The sequence below is a fragment of the Passer montanus genome, unplaced genomic scaffold (genome assembly GCF_014805655.1).
Source record: "Passer montanus isolate IOZ18808 unplaced genomic scaffold, ASM1480565v1 scaffold50, whole genome shotgun sequence".
In the NCBI taxonomy this organism is placed as follows: Eukaryota; Metazoa; Chordata; class Aves; order Passeriformes; family Passeridae; genus Passer; species Passer montanus.
The window spans coordinates 5,100,779-5,121,252 of record NW_024369930.1 but is presented as its reverse complement, the minus strand read 5'-3'; the positions used below and the strand labels follow the sequence as shown (position 1 = coordinate 5,121,252).

At 41.6% G+C, this 20,474-nt stretch overlaps 2 protein-coding genes across 3 annotated transcripts in view; both read left to right on the top strand.

Moving 5' to 3' along the window:
- Positions 1-12,660, top strand: part of RELN (reelin) — a 279,911-nt gene extending 267,251 nt beyond the window's left edge. Inside the window, exons 61-65 of one of the 2 annotated variants that reach the window (XM_039723748.1) lie at positions 823-1,042; positions 2,061-2,258; positions 2,627-2,725; positions 7,663-7,668; positions 11,525-12,660. In XM_039723748.1, coding sequence (XP_039579682.1) covers positions 823-1,042; positions 2,061-2,258; positions 2,627-2,725; positions 7,663-7,668; positions 11,525-11,621 — 620 coding nt within the window. In that variant the 3' untranslated portion in view covers positions 11,622-12,660. The remainder of the gene's footprint in view (positions 1-822; positions 1,043-2,060; positions 2,259-2,626; positions 2,726-7,662; positions 7,669-11,524) is intronic. The other variant, XM_039723749.1, reaches the window with a different exon arrangement.
- A 6,109-nt stretch (positions 12,661-18,769) lies between these two features.
- The window catches only part of SLC26A5 (solute carrier family 26 member 5), a 33,638-nt gene continuing 31,933 nt past the window's right edge, over positions 18,770-20,474 (top strand). Inside the window, exons 1-2 of the mRNA XM_039723753.1 lie at positions 18,770-18,794; positions 19,381-19,501. The gene's annotated coding sequence lies outside the window, so the exon portion shown is untranslated. The remainder of the gene's footprint in view (positions 18,795-19,380; positions 19,502-20,474) is intronic.

The window sequence follows — 20,474 nt, the reverse complement described above, 5'->3', positions numbered from 1 at the left end:
CTCTCTCCTGCACATCTACAGTCTAGTCTAGCTCAAAATTAAACAAAAAGACAAAGCGATGTATCATGTCCAAATTCATCACTGGAATGTCTGAGTAACAAATCTAAAATTAATAATTTGTCAGGGCTCCAAATAACAGCTTTTCCCCCTCCTTACTCTTTCTGTATTGCATCAGCAGTCTCTCCCACCTGGCACTGTATGTAAAGTCCACCCAGCCTTCACTGAAGGCAGAACATGACTACTTGATTACGCAGAACTGGCTTCCACCCCACGCTCCTTGCAAGGGTGCATCCCAGAGGATGTGCAAATGGGATCCAGATGTTGGTGACTGGCATCTGTAAGGGACTCTGTGCCCCATCAGGACAGAGTGTTCTGCTCTAAGCCCTCAGTGCAGCTAAGCACATGCCTAATGGTACCTGAGTGCCCTTGGTAAGCTCTAAGTGCTTTGTGGGAGTGGAGCCAGTGTTTAATGTCTTCCAGGAGAGCCTCATAAGATCAGATCCCTTCCGAGTATTTAGACATATTTGCCTTCAACCCACAATTTGAGGTTTCTCCTACTGGCATCAGTGCAAAACAGGAGAAACTGTATTGCAGTTCTTGAAGTTATATTGCTGTAAAATTAGACTCACAGCCTCAATTTTGTAAAAATGACTGCTGTATATCAATGTGAACATTATTAATGGGTCTGCTGAAATATATTCAGGCTGTTCTCACACTGTATATTGAGCCACAACCTTGAAAGGAATTACAATGACCTGTAACTCAATTTTCTCCATTCTTTCTATTTTTGCATATTTTACAATTTCATTGTGTCATTTTTAGGTGATGACTGCTCTGTTTTTAGCCATGATCTGCCAAGTTATATTAAAGATAATTTTGAATCTGAAAGAGTCACTGAAATAAACTGGGAAACCATTCAGGGGGGAGTGATAGGGAATGGATGTGGACAGCTGGCACCCTACGCCCATGGAGATTCACTCTATTTTAATGGATGTCAAATAAGACAAGCTGTGACCAAGCCTCTGGATCTCACTCGAGCAAGGTAACAGTTTGAGCCTAAACAGCTCTTTTAACAATTCATGAGAAAGGAAACTCTTCACATGTATGTGCAGCCATATGGGCCAGTACAGATGAGGATGGACTGACCTGGCAGTGCCATGCAGTTAGATGTGGCTGGCAGAAAACATTAGGGTTGGCAAAATGCTTTGTGACTTTGATTTGGGAGATGGAGAGTGAGGATGTCAGATGAAAAGGTCAGATGTTTTCATCATGCCCAACAGAGCACTGTCTATGTAAGCCAGCACTGACAATGAAGCTGTTGGCAAAGACTGGACACCAGACTGCCTGGACCAGTGCCTGATCTGATAAGACAAATCCCATGTTTGTATGTGCCTCCACAATGGTTATGACTGAAGATGTTATTTAGTAATTACAGGGTCATTTTCTCATTTCAGTTGTCAAATAGAATTATATTCACCTGGCAGTGAACAGGAGTATCTTTTTCATCTATTGAGCCTCTTTGGCCATGGAAAAACAAACGTAAACAGCCTATGCTGGCTCTTAGCAGAGTGACAGCTTTCAGGACTGGTTTATATTGAGTTGTCCAAAGCAAGATTAGAAACAGGATGAATTGGCCAATGGGCCAGATATAAATCAGGCTCTTCTCTTCTTACTTGAACACCTGGGTAGAATATGATATATATATATATATATATATATATATATATTAGGCACTTTCTTATATTCAACCTTTATTTGTCATTTTTAAACTTTTCATGCACTCATTTACATGTCTGCATTTTTATCCACCTCAGTTTTGTGCAGATATATTGCAAAATTTGATCCTGCCTGCAACAATATATTATACATAGTAAACTATTGTTTTGAAAGGGGAGCTGTGTTTTAAAGATGTGAGAACAGTCTATTTTGCATGTTAAAGTAATGATTCTTGAAAATGCTACAAGTTTTGATATGGTAACTGCAATAGGCCTAGAAATACTATTGTTCCTGTTTGAATAATTTTGCATATTGAAAATACTTTTTCTCTCTGTGTTTTACAGCAAAATCATGTTTGTTTTGCAAATTGGAAGTATTTCACAAACAGACAGTTGCAATACCAATCTGAGTGATCCTAACACTGTAGATAAGGCAGTGCTCCTCCAATACAGTGTAAATAATGGAATTACATGGCAAGTAATTGCACAGCATCAGCCAAAGGACTTTATACAAGCCCAAAGAGTGTCTTATAACGTTCCCTTGTGAGTACCTAGTCACGTTTCATTACCTCTAAGTGCACAAGTTATATTTCTGCTAAAAAATAACCTATCTTTGCATCACTGTTGAAGAAAAAAGATTGATGAGAGGGCTGATTAAGAAATTCCAGGGTAGTGTTTATCAATGCACTTAAAAGAAAAACAAGAATACTTGTTTTGAAGATAAGGGGGGAAAGTCCTTCCTACCTGTGTGCATTTTTAACTATTAAGTGTTTTACACGTACAACGTGGGTTGATGTTCAGTGACATAGAAACAATTTGGCTTTGCTCTCAGCTCCTGTTGGGGGATAGAAAGGGATATGCAGAACACCCAATAGTCTGGAGCTCTCACAGGCTCTGTGTTCGTGTGACAGGGAGGCACGAATGAAAGGAGTCTTACTGCGCTGGTGGCAGCCCCGTCACAACGGAACAGGTCATGATCAGTGGGCTTTGGACCACGTAGAAGTCGTCCTGTGAGTATCAGCTTCACCTCATCCCACCCCACCTCAGAAAGCACTGAACTTTCTCCAGCATGACATGAGTATTAAACTCATTAAGAACCATTGTGGCCCAGGGAATCCTTTCTCAAAGGGAAACCTTTAAAATCCTATCTTTCCTGATGCTCTGCCCTGACTGCAACAGTCAGTATTAAGATGGACACAAAGTAAGTGTCACAGCAGGGGGGGTGTGTGTGGAAAAAAATCATGGAAAAATGCAGGAGGGAAAGTGGGGCTTTATCACCTCCAAGTATTGCTGTGGTCCTGTAATGCAGCAATGACTATTAAAAAATGATTGTGCTGGGACATAAGAAAGGATATCCTGTTAAACACTGTGCTGCCATTTAAGGCTGATCTATATCCTTTCAAAGATAAAAAATATTCTTCTATATTGTTCATTGCACAAAGTAATGTTGTTGTGCCTCTTAAAAAATTGTGTTAGCAACTAATGCCTTATTCATTTCCTTTTTTTAGTAAGAAGGATACTGTTCAGAAACAGGGTTCACTATATCAGGTTCCTATGGTCCGAGCTCTATATTCATCCCCTTGTCAAGATTTTACCAAGTCTGCACCCTCCTGATTCTCCCATTCTTGAGATGGGTTTCGCTGGCAGCTAACCCGTTTTTCCTGTGTTGCATCACGAAGAGATGACCTGCTTTTTCTCTAACAATTTAGTTCCAGTAGAAGTGAAGTGCTAGTGGCTTCCCGGGCAGGAACTCATCGCTGGCAGTGGTTGGCAAAGAGAGGCGAGCCTGCTCCATAGATAGGTTCAAACATTCTTTTTATTGAACAATTTAAAAACAAGGAATGGAAAAATTAGGCTTAGAGAACCTCCAGACTGTGTAATTATAGTTATGAGGTTTCTGAATTAGCAGAGGCACTGCAAGTAATGTTTTCTAACAGTAGAAAAGTGAATTGTCTGACTGCTAGTTAGTCCTGTTCTCCTTTCCACCAAGAAGCACCAGCTTGCATGGCACTCATATCAACCCCAAACCAAACTGGTCCCAACACTGAGTAACTGTACACCCTCCGCTGCTTTTACACACCTTGCTGGGCTCTGCTTCCATAACATTAAGCTTAAAACTGGAAGGAACAGAGGAGAGACATGGATATGATTCCCGTTTTAGGAATCAATCAATGGCTGTATGATGCTGCATCAGGAAAGATATGGAAGATTATGAGCCTGCAGAAAGTTCACCATGTTTAGGAAACCACAGAAAAGGGAACTGGTCATTCTGAAATACTCACAAGTCTTTCTACCTCGCAATTAAAAATAAAATTAACGGAACAAACATGTAAGAGAAAAAATAAAGTATAATGTTACCATCAATCCAAGCACTGAATTAGGGGCCATAAGTAGGAATAAAACAGAGATCTTTAAAAAGTTATTCTGAGGCTGAAATGTGGAGAACTTCTCTGACAATGAGATCTGCCAGGCTGTAGACTAACCACACAAGCTGAGTGGTAACAAGAAGTCATGTGAGATATGTTAAACTAGAATGGCCATAGCAAGTAATCACACCTTAGCAAGAGAAGGAACCAGGAGGGCAGACAGTGGCCTCCCTTTTATTATTTTAGTCCTGTTAAAGAGCTTTAAGAGCTTCTGAAAATTGCCCTAAATATAAGGCTGGAGACAGAGGATTTACACCCTCTGTTCAAGTGACATTTGTACAATCCACAAAGGCAGACCAAACTAACCGGACTGATTTCTCCCTTACTAAGTCCTGTGAAACACAGTGCCATGACATCTTATTTCCCAAAGGCCAGATGTAGAGTTCCAGTCCCTGCTAACTACAGCACATGAGACATGCTGCTCTCAGGAAGGGCAGAATTACATGCCATGGTGCATCTGGTTCCTATACTGGCATGTGCTCAGACCTGACAGCTGCATTTAACTCCTCTGTTTTGCTTAAGTTCTATCTGCACATTGTAATTCATCAAAATATTCTTTAGGCCTCCTCAAATTTATTTTCAAGTAACCTGCAACTTCCTTATCAATAAATACTCTCACCTGGGTTTTTCTGTAGCTCTGCTATTTCGCTTGGTCACCCCACACTGATCACTTTGCCCCCAGCACTTCAGTTTCTTCACCTGTTAAATGATGAAGACAGTCACCTCCATGGAGTGCTTCAGGGTATCAGAAGGGAGCCTGGATCAGTGTCTGTTAGTACTGACCCTAGATGATCCTGCACACACCAGGGCTACCAGAAATCACACCAGTGACTGAGTACTAGGGATAGGACTTGGCTTCCATTCTTAATATTCCTTCATTTTCCAATGAAGGGTACAGAAGCATTGCCTGCTTCTGGGAAGCAAGAGCAGCTCTCCTTTCACAGGAGCTCTCCCAGGCAGGAGGGGAGGAGGCAGAGTCCTCTGGGTGCTCTCCCTTCCCACCAAGATTGCCAGGGAAGAGCTCTGTGGGCAATAGCCACCCCAGAGCTGCAGAGAGGCACAGCCTGAGCTTGAACCATTCACCAGGGTTTACCTCTTCCCATTGCTTCTATAGGGAGTCATTGGAGAGTCAGTAGGCTTCTGTCTGGCTTATTCATCCCAAAGCTGGGATGCTTTAGGGAATACCCATGCCTCCTAAATTGGAAGTAATTTCTGTTGGAACTCTGGCCTGGTCTCAGAAGGCCATGAACCTCTCTAGATAAGAACTCATTGATGGTCCACGTCCAACACAGTCAGTATTCAGTCCTCTTACAACCCTGCACTCCACCACCCACCTGGATGACACCCCATACACCTCTCCAGAACCATCAAAATTATCCTCACTGGCTCTGGTTTCAATCCCAGATTTTCATGTTTGTGACTTGTGTGCCCATGTTGATGCAACAGGCAAGCCTCAGCCTGTGAGGTGTTAGAGCAAGGAGCCAGCCTACACTAGGAGGTGTGGTTTGGGACAGAGATAAATTCCTGGCTTTCCACACATCTCTTCTTGTGTTTTCTTCCATACCCTGTGGGATGATAGAGGTCTGATTTTCCCAGCCTATGTGTTGGCCTGGCTGCCTACACCCCCAGGTGCACACCTAGATGCTGTTCCAGCTTTTCCTCAGCCCAGAGCAAATGAGCCATGATCTCCTTGAGCAGGCTAAGGGCTGCAGTAAGAGGGCAAGCAGGGAAAGCACCTCCAGCAGGGAGAGCTGTTCTGCAGGAAGGTAAAGAAAATAAGGATTCTCTGGATTTTATTTCCCTTCCAAAACAGGGGATGTCCCTGCTCCTCCCTAGAGAGATCACCCCAGGGGCATATCTGCTTTCATGACCCAACTCTTCTCTCTTCTCAGCAATTCAAAGACTTTAAATCAGTTCTGTCACAGACCTAGCTGCCCAGTCATAGTGCAGATACTGCTACAGCTGAAGCACAGCCAGGGTCAAGACACTGTTCAGTTCAACCAATTTCTGAGTCAAGGACCACCATCCTCTCACCAGCAAACATGCCTTCAGGATGCCATTCCTTTTTGCCTCCAACAAAATTGCTGTGGAGAAAAAGATCAACCTGCAGATTATACATGCATGCAAAATACCTGGCAGTGATAAAAAAGGCCAAAGATGGATGCTTTTGTATCTTACTTAAAATCATTCCACTTTTGAATGAGCTATTTGAATCACTCAATAAAAAGCAAAATTTTTAAGATTGTGATGCAGCTGCAAATGGTGCTTAAATTGAGCACCTCTTTTAAGCAGGTGAAACCAAATACCTGTGTTGACAATGTGAATTGACCTTTCCAGCTTAACAACAGTTGATGTCTGTTCTGTGGTGGGGAGAGGATGCAGGTTGCTAAATTGTCCAGTCCCTTTTATAATCCAGTGCTGATTATTCCATATTAGAGCAGTGTTTTTTCTCCCCATTTGTAAAGAAAGCTTTGGGCCCAACTCTCATGTGTTCCATGTGGCTCTTCTTAGGATCAAAAAGTACTTTATCCCAGGCTTAACAAAGAGTGTTTTTCTGTGCTGCTGTACTTTTGCCCTAAGAAGAGCCCATGTCCAATTCTGCGTTTCATTTGCACATTGTTTTTCTCTGGAAGCACAGCTCTAAGCCTGCCCACTGCACACACACCTCACACTTCCTTGCATGTGCATTACACAAATGCCATTTCTTTGTATATAGGACAGGCCCTTAGAGACATCTCATTAACTTAATTAAAAGTCAAAGGTACTGAGAAATAAAGGATAGTTATAAGATGAACACTAAGGGTCTGATATTGTTTTGTCTACCCCAAAACTTGTAATGTGATCCAAAGGAATATATGTTGTGCAAGGAATGCAAGAAATGTTATCCCCACCTACTATTTTATGGTTAACTGATAGATAACAGAATGAATCCTTCCATAGCCATCACTCCATGCTCTTCATTGTTGAGATATTCTCACATTTTTGGCACAAATGATTTAGTGAGAAGTTATGTTGCATTTGGTGCAAAGAATGTTTATCCTTATTTTGGAATATTTAAATACAAATTGTATATTCTAGATTTAACAAGAAGTGCTCATGTGGAAAAGCATTTTCATCATCTTCCTTTTCTTTAGTAAAAAGCAAAGATTTGAAAAATGCATTTAAATTAAATATCAACATATTTATAATAAAGAACATAAGTAGTTCAAACATTAAGTGACTATCTGAGTATTCACAACATTTATGCCAAATTTAATATGATGCGGTTTGTGCTTCTATTGCATTTCTATTATGTTTCTAAAAAGTGCATGCTGAATTTTATAGAAGATAAAAATCTAAACATTGATTTGAAAGCTGAGGAAATAATTTGTTCAATTTTTATTTTCAAAAGAGACGAAAAGTCCTATATTGCCTCTAAACCTCATCAGGGTTTTATGACTAATCACAGTGCTGCATGCATTGAAAGGCATTTTCTAACTTGTGTTGTATTTCATTGTTTGCTGTCATTGGTTTTACACTAGAATAAGGTAAGTACTTTCCCTGAATCAGTATTAAATGTATGTTTCTGTTACAGCTACAGCTCTTTCACAAAGTTTTGTCAATGATGGGTTGGGGAAAATCATTTATACTCTGAGATGTGAAATATAGCTCCTGATGGGAACTTAAACTTAGCAGAAATTGTTCAGTAGATTGTGCCAGTGAGAATGATGTGCAGTAGGAATTTCACCAAGGCTGCAATGGGAAGGACTTGTCCTTCTTCTGCTTCAGATAGGGCGCAGTGAGACCTGCCAATAGAGGACCTCCAGTGCACTGTATGGGCAGCCAAGGAGCAATTCTCACTTTTTTTTTAGGTAAAAAATGGCCACAGAGATGCAGCTGCAGTCAGGCAGTGCATGTCAGTCAATCTGCACGGTGCCATGCCATGCCTGCCCCTTGGACACAGAACCAATGTCCCCAGGCAGTGCTGTCATTTCATGTAACCCAGCTGCTTTGTGCTGCTGCAGTTAATGGACACCACCAACCAGTGTAGTCACTGAGCTCTGGGTTCAGGTGCTGACTCCACCAAAGCCAAAGAATATTTGCCATTGATATGAGCCCTCAGTCAGAGCACGTGACTTTTTCCATTACAGTACCTGCCTAACAAAGCATTTGTAATTCAGCATCAAAATTTACTCCAAACCTAGTCTTGAGGGACATACCTTTTCTGTGTTCTAAGGCTTTTTTTATGTTTAATTTTGTTCTTGAAATATTTTTGTTTCTATTTTCTTCCTGTTTTGTGCCCCATCAATTAAAAACACACAAATAAGGAAAGGCATTAGTATTTACTGGGGTTATGTACTACATATTTTTCACTCAGTTTGGCTTTGTTCCATTTTCATAAACTTTAAATTGCAGCCTTATAGTTCAAATTGTACTTTCTGAAACATGCAATAAACATAATGCTCTACTAAACACTAAAGAGACTTTAGTCCAGAGAGACTCCTTCTCATAAATTGCTTTATTATAGGTATTTTTTTGAACACACCCTAGATAGTTTTGTCTTTGGTTTTCTGTATTTGCTTCATATTGTTTTCATCCAACTAGCACAACTCCAGGTACTTCATTGGAACATTTTTTAGGATTTCCTACATAAATTCAAGCAGTATTGTCTTCTGGTTATTTTTTAGTAGTGCACTCAAAACTGTCAAACTCATTATAGAGCAGTCACTCCTGTTAACTCTTTTTTTGCTTTGTGCTCCATCAGTAATACACAAATAATTACTTTGGATCTGAACTTCTCTGACTGACTGATGGTTCAGTGAATGCACAGAAAAAACAGAAATCTCAGCAGGTGCTGACCAGTCCATTACACACTCACAAAGTTGTCTTCAAGTTGCCACTGATTCTGAAAACCACAGCTACTCTGATTTTTTGGTGCAATATGATACAATACTATATTGCATAGGGTATACATATTTACCCATGGAAAGACTGAAAATCATAGTATTTCTACTGCAGGCATCAAGGTTTTTCTGTGGCATCCGACCAGTAGTTGGAAAGTCTTGTCTCATGTCAGTAAGGACAAGACTGAACTACATTTAATGCAAGGGGGAAAAAAAGCATTCCTGAGAATTTAGATTTCTCTTATTTTTCACACACTGCATTGCTATGGTGTTCAGTGTAAGACATAAATACATGCTTCTTTCTAACCCTTGATTATCTTCCAATGGAACAAAATTATATACATAAAAAGTTAAGTAAATCCCTTCTACATTACTAGGTAAGCATTTCTCTGTTCCTTTTTTTCAATTTTTTCTTTTCCTTTTTTTCTTTGTTCATTGTTTTAAACATCTTCACCATCCCTTTAAGGCCAGATACAAAATGGTTGGTCATTTGAAGTGAAATAGAGGCCAGGTGCACATAGCAGTGTCCAAAACCAGTCCTGAACATCGCTGCTGAGCTGTTGCTGGACATAAGCAGACAAAGGACAGAAAAGGCTCCTGGAACAAGGACTGCAGCTCAGCATGTGCCCCATCTGTCCAAGTCTTGTCCAAGCTGAGGCTAGCAAAACCAAGCTCCCTCCTACATTTAACCAGGTCCAGAAATGGCAATTTTTTCAGCCAAACACTTTGGCAGGCTCTGTTTGGTCCGTGTATCCAGAGCAAAGAGCAAAGCTGCTCAGAGCTGGGCTGTGCTTTCTCCCAGGCCCATCGGCTGTGTTTTGGCTGCAGAGCCATCCTCACCTCACGCTTAGGATGCTCTCCTGAGAGGTGGGATGTGGCCAGGAAGGCCCTGTGTCTGAGGAACCACCCACTGTCCAGGCAATGGGAATTGAAGGCAAGGGGAAATTAAGAACTTCTTCAAGCTTCATGACCAATGGCAGCCATTCAGGAGCAGGTTTGGGGTCATAATTTCCCTCCTGCCTTCATCAGTGAGACAGATGGCATTGGACCCAGGGTGACATTCCACCCTGATGACTTAAGGACCAGAATGTAGACTGATGTTCAGTCCTGCTTTGCACTTGAGCTACCAAGTGGCATTAAAGTTACATAAACTCACCACTATCAATCTCTCACACAAAACTTACAAATCAGCACAGACCTTTCCATCTCACATTTCACCCTCTCTCAATTTCCAGATGCTCTAGAGCTCTACCTTACTGTGACAGTAGCAAAAGTTGTGCCAAGTGTACATCTGTTTTCTTTCATTGTCTCCAGGAGCTGGTCTTTATTTCATTCTTGTATGTACATTTCAGTGGGGAAAAAAAAATAAAAATTGCAAAGTCTTGGAAAACTAGTCAGGAAATTACTTGGATTTACTTTGAGGTTTATAATCTAGATTTTGACATAACAACTATTAATCAATTTAGTCAATTGTGTTCAAGATTAGCTCATAAAAAGGGCATAATTTTGTTAGACACATTTTTTTAGGTTAAATTAGCATACTACAGCAAAGGTTGGTTTTGGTTGTAGAGAATCAGGTATTTTGCAAAGCATAAAATTACTCCTTTTTCCTAAGGGCCATATTCACTAAAAATAAGCTTATGCACTAGAGAAGAAAGAATGACTTACTACATTATGAGTATTCACTTCTTACTCACAGACAAAACTCACCAGTGAAAACATTCCTTGAATCCACAAATGGGAGATTTGTTGACTGCAGGTCTTCACAGATCTGCCCTCTCATGGTTCCTTCTTCCCTCAGTGGGAGAAGTAGAAACCTACATTAGGTGGGATGGGCCTTGTACTCCAGGTAACTCTTCCAAACACCTTAAATTGGGCTGCAAGTTACATTAGGTGGGATGGGCCTTGTACTCCAGGTAACTCTTCCAAACACGTGTGCCTTCTTAAATTGGGCTGCAAGTCGCTCTCTTGCTTGGTCTCCTGCCAGACATGATGATGGTTATTTCCCAGACCTTCCTTTCATTTTGGAAGATGGTGCATAGGGGAAGGAAACATTAATCTGAATAAAAGTCTTGTACTTCACTTCCTATAATGTAACATAAGAAGATAATGAAGCAATGTAAAACTTTTCTTCTGTTCTCAAGATAAAGTTAATGATCAAAGACAGAAGGATAACTGGAGTATAAAAGCCCCATAGAGAAATGCTATGAAGTGTAGAGTTTTAGTGAATCTGGCCCTAGGCAGCACCAGTTTTCATTAGCTGAAAGCTCTTAACCTTTCCCTAAGAAAACTTACTGTAAATGAAAGCCAAGTGGGACGGATTCTCAATTGCCTCGTACCTTTGCAGTTAAAAAAAGGGTGTGCTTCACACCACTTTGCACAGACTTGAAAAGTCCTGCAAGGACAAAGAAGAATCAGTCCCACTAGCTTACTGCTAGAAAAAAATTTACACTACATATAAAAGAAACTGACACTCTTCTCTTCTTTCTCCCTCTGACAGCACTCGCAAACAAAATTACATGATGAATTTTTCACGGCAACATGGGCTCAGGCATTTCTACAACAGAAGACGAAGGTCACTTAGACGATATCCATGAAGAAACGAGAAATTTATTTTTTTTCCTCCCAACATGTGATGTGTTGCTTTCCATTCTTTAAATCTAGCACTGCATCTGGTATCAGGACTTTTCTGCAACTGGCTTGATGAATAACTGAAAGCCTTTTTCAAGACAGAGTATACACCACTTTTTCGCACTGTGAACTAATGAGAAGTGACTTATTTTCTCATAGGTAAATGTTTTAATGTTGATGTGTCTGTGAAAATTGTGATCTGTTGTAATATTCGTTACAGTGGCAGTATTGGAAGTAAGCAACTAATTCTGTTTAACAGGAAAAAAAGTTTAAGCACAAAGACTTTTCAGATTTTATGTTTATAAAAACCTACATACTAAGTACAGAATTTAACATTCTTTGTCACATAGTTATTTAAGTGCACTGTATTTCAGCTCTGTGTCATTTTATATGATTAAGTTATCATTGTTTGTCCTCTTTGTACTCTCTTCTACAACATGACACATTGGCACTGTATTTACTTGTTTTGTTGTTGTAATATTTTTGCTGCTGATTTTTGGGCTATTTACCTTCTTACAAAATGTATTAAAAAATCATCTAAGTACCTAACCCAGAAGATAATTGCAAAAGTAGTTGTAAAGGCGTTGATATCCTTCGGTCTTATTCTTTGATATGTCTGTTGGTTAGCATTGTTTTGTGGATAAAAAAAAGAATGCTTGACATTAAACTTTTTTCTACTAAGGATTTGTGGATTAAGCCCCAACAGGAATTCCCAATTCCCTGTTTAAATGTAGTCAGTTTTCTGAAACTGATTTACTTACAGTAACTGCCATTTGGTGTCTATAGTAATGAAGTGATTTGTAAGCAGTGAATGTTTCATTGTGTTCTCTTTGGTGTTTGTTTCTATTGCGGGTCATGTTTGTATCTTCTGATAAAGTTGTATCTACACCAGCAAGGTTATAATGCCCCTATAGCCCTGAACTGTCTATTATCATAAATCAAATGCTTCACTTTATGGTGAACCAAGCTAAAGATCCATGCTTCAATAAAGATAATGTCAACAAATAATTCCGATGTTAGACTTTTCAAGCCATGTGGGCTTTACATGAAATCATAAACCAAATTCTTCCACTAAATACCTAGATTCTAAAGCAAACATTAATGTTATTTTTAATATTTAGCACATCACACTTAATAGCACTTTGCAAGTAACACAGACTAAGAGATCTCCCCATCCCTCCTATGGGCATAACAAGGTCCTCGGAACAGGTGCTGGCACAATGACTGAAGCAGGACCACAGAGCAATACGCGCTCTCGCTTTATCTGCAAACCAAAAAATGTAAACCACTGCTTCCAAGCTCTGAGAACACAAAGAGTGTGGCACATAAGCAACCTTGTTCCAAACAGACTAAGGTAATTCTCAGAATCATACAAACCATTAAGGTTGGAAAAGACCTGTAACACCAAGTCCAACTGTTAACCCAGCACTGCCAAGCCACCACTAAACCATGTCCCTAAGCACATCTCCACATGCTTCTAATACCTCCAGGGATGGTGACTCAGCCACTTCTCTGGGCAGCCTGTGCCATGCCTGACAACAGTTTCAGTGAAGAACCTTTTCATTATATCCAATCTAAACCTCACCTGGTGCAACCTGAGGCCATCTCCTCTTGTGCTACACTTTGCTACTTGAGAGAAGAGACTGCTGCCCACCTCACCACAGCCATCTTTCAGGTAGCCATAAAGATCAATAAGGTCCTCCCTGGGCTTCCTTTTCTTCAGGCTAAACAATCCCAGTTACCAAGGCTTCTCCTCATCAGAAAGAAGTATCATATATACCTGCTGTGCTCTCACATCTTGCACATCTGCTTCTGGCACTACACCTGTCTGAACCAGAATGATGAGCCATGTTCAGCTGAACCATGTGTTTAATGTGTAGGAGGTTTTGGACCACAGGTACCTGAGCAGGGTGGAAAAAAAGAAAAAGAGGGGTGTTCAGTGACCAACTAGTCAACTCCTTGACTTCATCAAAATTAAGACAGATCTTTGCATGATCTGGAAACTTGCTACAACAGTCCAGCCTTCTGCAAACTCACTGTACTGTTCTAGAGTGTTTTGTGTACTTTCAATTCCTGAAAAAAAAAATAATGGTTCTATTCAGAGAAGTACCAGGAAGACAAAACATGAGAGTAATAAGAATATAACAACTTAATGTTTGGGCAAGTGATTTTAAAATATTGTAATAAGATTTTTGCCCATTGAACAAACAAAACCACAAGATCTAAACATTCCTATTTTTAAGATAACTTTATTTGCTTTAATATGTCAATAGAAGGGTGATAGTTCAATCTAAAATGCATGTGCAGCTAATGTGCTCCCAGGAAATTAATTTATTTTAAAGATTTAGATACAATGAGGCACTTTGTCTGACTTTTCAGGCAACAGATCTGCATAGCCAGAGAAGCTGCTTTTCACAGTTGTATTTAATTCCTTTGAATAATGTATGTAATCACAACCACAGAGGAATACACAAAACATTTTACCCAAACTCACCACAAACTCTGCACTGGCTTTTCTCTTCCTCGCTGGAAGATTCCCAAGTGGTATTATCATCTGCCCTTTCCAGACTCCAGGAAGTTCTTCCTTAGACCTTCTCCAGTCCTACAACACCCCACACAGCATACACATATGGTATACTAATGTGGGGGTTTTTTTATTTTTCCTCCCATATGGTTGAAAGCAATGAGTCATCTGACATTAAGCAGTTGTTAAAATAGCAAGGGTGGCACAAATGATAACCAATGGCAATAAATATGCTATAAAATGTACTTACAAGCTTATATACTGGTGTAAAACTTTTGCAGACATAACTATGAAAACTGATTTTTAGTACTTTTAGTATGCCTTATAGTCTTCCTCATTTCTCCTATCAGCTCACTAAGCCACGCTCCAATAGAATAAGGAGAACATAAGAGAAATGAAACAAAAGTACAGAAAAATGAAACTCTGACCCACTGGATTTCCTGAAATAAACAAAACTTGAAGCTCTCATAATTTTGCCTAAATGTTTTTCTCTCAAGCTTGCTTCATCCAAAGATTATAACAATTTCTTAATGGGAGGAAATGTGCAGAGCACCAATATTTTTGAGGGACCAAATCCAGCTTTGCATGATCTTGACAATATACAGAAAAGAGTAGTAATTAACACAACAAGTACCCTCAAGGACAAGACACTGTTAAAGAACAAGGTACCAGCACACAAACTGGGTAAATACCAGACTAGCCAACAAAACTATAGAAGTAAAATCAACAACATAAAGCAGTTTTTAAAAATGCCATTTTGCATTGCATCAGGGGAAGTATTTATGATAAAACACAATAAATATAAATACAGCTGCCAGTGCTGGTAAAGTATAGAGCAGTTGGCAGCTGTTGAGCCCTTCACTTAAATACAGATATAAACAAGTTAGAAAGTTTGCAAAGTACTGCAGCAGAAACAAGACCCTTGAACCCATGAGCTTCCAAGTAGAGAGAGTTGTTTAGTCTGAAAAGGAAAACATTTGGAAAGAGATATGACAACATCCATAAACATGGTTCTATGTTTTATTTACTTGCTAACCCTTCAGGGCAAATGTTACTGGGTGGAAATGCTGCCACAGCATCACCTCATCATTTATCTGCTGGTAGTCAATGGGATTGGTTATTATCAAAGCAGGAAGCCAGTGTGAGGCCCCAGATAAACCCCACTCAGATCAGCTCTGTAGTGAGGTTTAACTAGTGACTCAACACAGGAGGAACAGGAACAAGGCAGCTGCAAAGGGGAGCTACCTTCACCCAGAGCTGGCAGGGGAGCCTCAGAATGGAAAAAGGCCAGCAAAAGGGCTTGCCTGTGTTAAGCATGGCCCTAAAGAGCTGTTTAGGGCTGTTAGCAACTCAGAGCAGCTCAGGCCATGCAAACACTCGCAGAGCTTCTGTGAAGGAGCAGACAAAGCATCCACCACCCACAGGTGGTGGTTCTTTTGCTGGAAAAAAAGACCATGAGATATGAGCATTCATTGTACAGGTGACGTGGATTAATTGTCCAGTGCTCTCTGTTGCTGATGTTTTCTGACTGTTGCCTTTTCTTCCCCATGTTATTCCTGGTTCAGCTAAAGGGACTGAGCTGGCAGTAAGCCTAAACATTTAGTTCCTGTGTGGCTAACTCCAACAGAGCCTGATGGGGAGAATTTTAGCTCGCATGCACCAAAGTGAGGCCAAGTAAAAATGCTGTTCCAGAATGGAAGAATGCCATACTGGAGGATGATGATAAATGCTAGGTTTATAGACAAGCAAATTTGACATGGTTTAGTGGTGGGCTTAGCAGTGCTGGGTTAACAGTTGGACTTGATGTTAAAGGTCTTTTCCAAACTTAAGCTTCTTTAACAAAATAAGAGAATGTGATTGTGCTTTTGAGCTCTGCTACTCAGGGGAGGTTTGTGCAAGTTAGTGACAAAGCAGCAATGTCAGATGGCTCAGCTGTTTCCCTGATGGCATCCGGGCCAAAGGCAGAACTCAAGGAGTCTTGTGTAGTCACAGGTTTGAGAGCTACTTCTGCAAAAGGATGATATTGCTGATACCCCCAGGTCCCTCTTTCCTGCACACTGATCATGTGCATCCAAACAGCCCTCTGCTGATACTCTACAGCTGCAGGTGGGCTAGAAACAGCACATGCAAAGCCATTCAACAGGTTTATACTCACAACTGGACACCCAGCTCAACTGATTTAAAATCACATCCTTCTCAGGGGAAATTTTAAATTGTTTGAGTTCAGCCATTTTCAAGGAACTTGAAATGGCAAAGATGCAAAGAAAGGAAATGCAAAATGCAAAGAAAGGAAAATGTCCCAATGTTTGGGCCTCTGCTAGAACAATTGTGTTATTATGGACAATTAGAAAGCTTGACATGAGTTATGTGTCTGTAGAGGATGTGGGTAGCAACTAATTAACAGCAGCATTTTGAGAACCAAGCCTACTGCCACTGAAATCAGTGGGAAAATTCCTATACATCAAATGTGTTCCACTTCTTATGGAAATGTCCACCTCAGCTTTACTAATTCTGGTTTGACCTGTCCTAGCACCTGTGTAAGATACCAAATACATACAGGGATTTTTCTGCCTTGAAAAGTTGTCTCATTCTCAGAAGATACATGAGGGTAGTTAGGGTGTGGTGGGGAGTGAGCCAGTTGATGGAGCCCCTCTGACCCATTTGGGATGTTCCATATGGGAAGTGCATGCCAATGACCCAGTAGGAAGTGCAGAACTCTGCCCCTCCAGCCCCTCAGCTACCTCCCCTGCCCACATACACCATCAGTGGCTGTTGGAGGAAGCTGAGAAATAACCAGCCCAACAGCTGGGGCTCCACTCCAGGCAGCTGTGAGTGCTGGATCTGGCCTTTGACAGCACCTCACAGCTTTCCTTATGCTGCTGGAGAGCAGTGGTTCCCTCTGCTCCATCCCCTGGGATGAGCCAGCTGAGCCCCCAAAGCTCACACTGACCCTTCTCTCTGTCATCACACAGCTCCAGTGGTGTGGGTGCACCCTCAACTAACATTCCACAATTACCCTCCACACGAGTGTTTTTACTCTCCTCAATTGTCTATATTGTTTATTCTGTATTAACTTTCCCTCCCTATTCTTGTTTTGGCCAAAAACCCTATTTTCATCTTGCTGCTACTGAGTTTAGCACTTCATTAATCCCTGTCCCAGAGCTGAACAACCACAGCATCTTTTACCATTTTAGACAATGCTGGAAAGAAGCAATAAAAATAATTATTAACCTTTGAGTGCATCACGCTAAAATGCACACAAGAAATTGAAACCAGCTTGTATTTAAATGCAACCAATGACACAATTATTGTAACGTAATCCTCAGGATTACTGGGACATTCAAGATGCTTTATACCTGGGGGGACTTTTCTAGCAGGAAATCTGCTAATCTGTGTTTAAGGCTTTCTCTTCTCCTTTCTCTTTGTGCAGGGTGTATAAACAGGTCCTCCTGGGTATGTTGCTGCAATGTATGTTTTACTGGCAACAAAGCATGTCAGAATGTCATTACCAGGCCACACCCTCATAAGTGAATTACACCTGCATTCTAACACAGGCTACAGATTTCCAAGATCAGGAAAGAATTAGTTTTTTGGATAAATAACTGAATTGACAAACATGCCTTACCCAAAGTATCTCCACTTACCCAGTTCTGTATAAAAATGGCATCCAACATCAGTCCAAACGAAGTCTGAGGTATGTGGCATTATCTATTACTGAAATTTTACAACTAAATGCCTTTCTGTTATAGCCTGTTTTGAGTAAACAAACCTCATATTTAAAAGCAACTTTAGAAATGCTTTGACCTTGAAATTTCTCAGTTTGACAATACTGAAATTTAAAGCGCTGTATTTCACCTTGAATTCATTTAAATTTTATTTAAGTTACTCTTACATTTTTACAAGGGCTACCACATCAAGGAATCATTTTAAGATTTTTCAAATAATACTGTCCTGTAGACATCAGTTTCACAAATTTTTTCATGCTCTTAGTGCATAAGAGTTTCAAAGTTGGGAAAAAAAAAAAAAAAAAAAAGAAAAAAAAAGAAAAAAAAATTTGTACAAACTCTTGTGTACAACCCCAAATCTGAGAGGTGGGAAAGCATTTTTGTCTTGGGCAAGGGAGAGCTATCATTATGACAGAAACTCAGACATGAGATCTGGAAGGCATTTCACTACTAATTCCTGCATGTTCACAATGAAATTGATACCGACGTATTCTTTGCGCTCCTAAAGAAATTAAAAGCCACACCAAGATAGATATTTGGAAAAATGTGAAATTTCGGCTGGCCAGACACGGGAGGTGGAGTCACCATCCCTGGGGGGTTCAAGAACCGCCAGGATGCGGCGCTGGGTGATGCGGTTTCGGGGTTACAGGGGCAGGGCTGGGTTCATGGTTGGACTTGGCGATGTTAAAGGGCTTTTCCAAGCTCACTGCGGGGTTCCAGAGCCCCGCAATCCCCTCGGAGCGAGGGGGCCCGGCCGGGGCAGCGCCCGCACAGGCCGCGCCGCCGGGGGCGCGCACGACCCCGCGGCATCCTGGGACTCGTAGGCCGCGGCGGGGACGCGCCCGGCCGGGGCTGCGGGGAGAACGCCGGCGGCAGGAGGGCGGCGGGCGGTGAGCGGAGCGCGGCCGGCCGGGCGGGCGGGGGTGGGCGCGGGGTCAGTGGCGGAGGCGGGGGTCTCTCCCTGTTGCATTGCACTTGAGCGGATCTCCCCTGAGGGGAGCGAGCCTCGCCGCGAAGAGCGCCGGTTGGGGTCGGGCTGTCCCCTTGCCCGCGGCTCCCGCTCGGTCACCCCGGGCTGAGGGTGCGCTGAGGCTCTGCGCCCCTCGCCGGCCTCGCGGCGCGGCCGGAGCCCCGTGTGCCGGGGCAGAGCCGTGCCGGGATTCCCCGCGCTGAGGGTGCCCTGAGGGTCTTCGCCCCCCGCGGTGCTCGGTGCTGTAAAACACGCGCGGCAGCCAAGGGGAAGCCGGCGGGAGGGTGAGAGATCAGTCATTTCCTCGTGTTGTGGCTGCACCCCTCCGCCCGCTGGCTGCGGGCTGTCAGTTTAGCTCGGAGCGACTCTCCCATGAAGTCTTGTAACAACAAAAACTACCTGCTCTGCGCTTCAGTACTAGCTGTAACCCAAAGACCTTCAAAACCTTTCCAAAACCTCGATTAAATTATTCCTCCCCGACCCCTTCATGCCCTTCCATTTTTCAGGCAAAGAAGAAGATTTTGCCTTTCCTATGTCAGTATTTATCAGCTCCACGAACTGTGGGAACATTTTGAACTCCTTGCAAGGGATCAGTGAAAGCAACTAGGAAAAGCCAGCCAGAAAAGTAAGTAGGCTTAAATTTGCTGTGCTTGTGCCCATACTGCTATTGCAAAATTTCTGATTGTCTGAACATTGAAATATGGTTGAAAGCTGTTTTTGAGATGCTTCGAAATTTCAGAGGACCCAGGTGGCTGTTGCAGCAGGCATTTAGGGATATTCCAGTAGTAAGGAAAGAAAAAACATTAGATTTCTGCCATTATTTCTGCTGATGAATCAGCAGAATATGTATTCATAATTCTTCATATCTATCACAGTAATGCAGTTGTGCAGCATTGGTTTTTATGTCGATGACTGACAAGAAGCGTCTGGGCACAGAATATTTTGGCTGAAGTTTTCCCGAACGAAGACTAAAATCTGCAAACAAACTTTTAAAATGTCTATTACTAAATGTGCAGTAACAGGTACTTTGGGTTAGCAGGTGTCTTGATTTATATTACAGAACTTTCATGGGTAGGGTGCTACATTGCTGCTGCTGTAGAAATAGAAAAACTAATGCTGTTTCAAAAGCAAGCACATGCAGGTGGCTTGCACTGAATTAACTCTGTGGGGCTCACCTCTTGCCTTCCTCGAGGGACAGTAATCACACTTTGAAGCACTTGGTTTCTGACAGTCCTGAGCCTTCCTAAGACATGACAGATGTTTCAGTTCTGCATTTAGCAGTATTTCCAAACTGAAGTGTTTTGTTAATAGTCTTGCATGGAATTGTGAAACATGTCTGAAATGTAGTGTGGAAAAGGTATAGGAAAAGAATGGAGTTTCACACACGCAGAGCTGCTGTTGGTAGCTGATAAAGAATATTAATTTGCAATAGCATTTACTCCCTTGTATAGGCTTGAGGGTATTTAACTCATCAGTCTCATTCTAAAAGCTTCTTTGCATTTAGAAGTATATTTATGGGGGGAGTTAGGGCAATATTGAGTTATATTCACAATCAGATTTCAGTGGAGGAAAGCTCTTAAGTCCAGTAAGAAACAAGCCT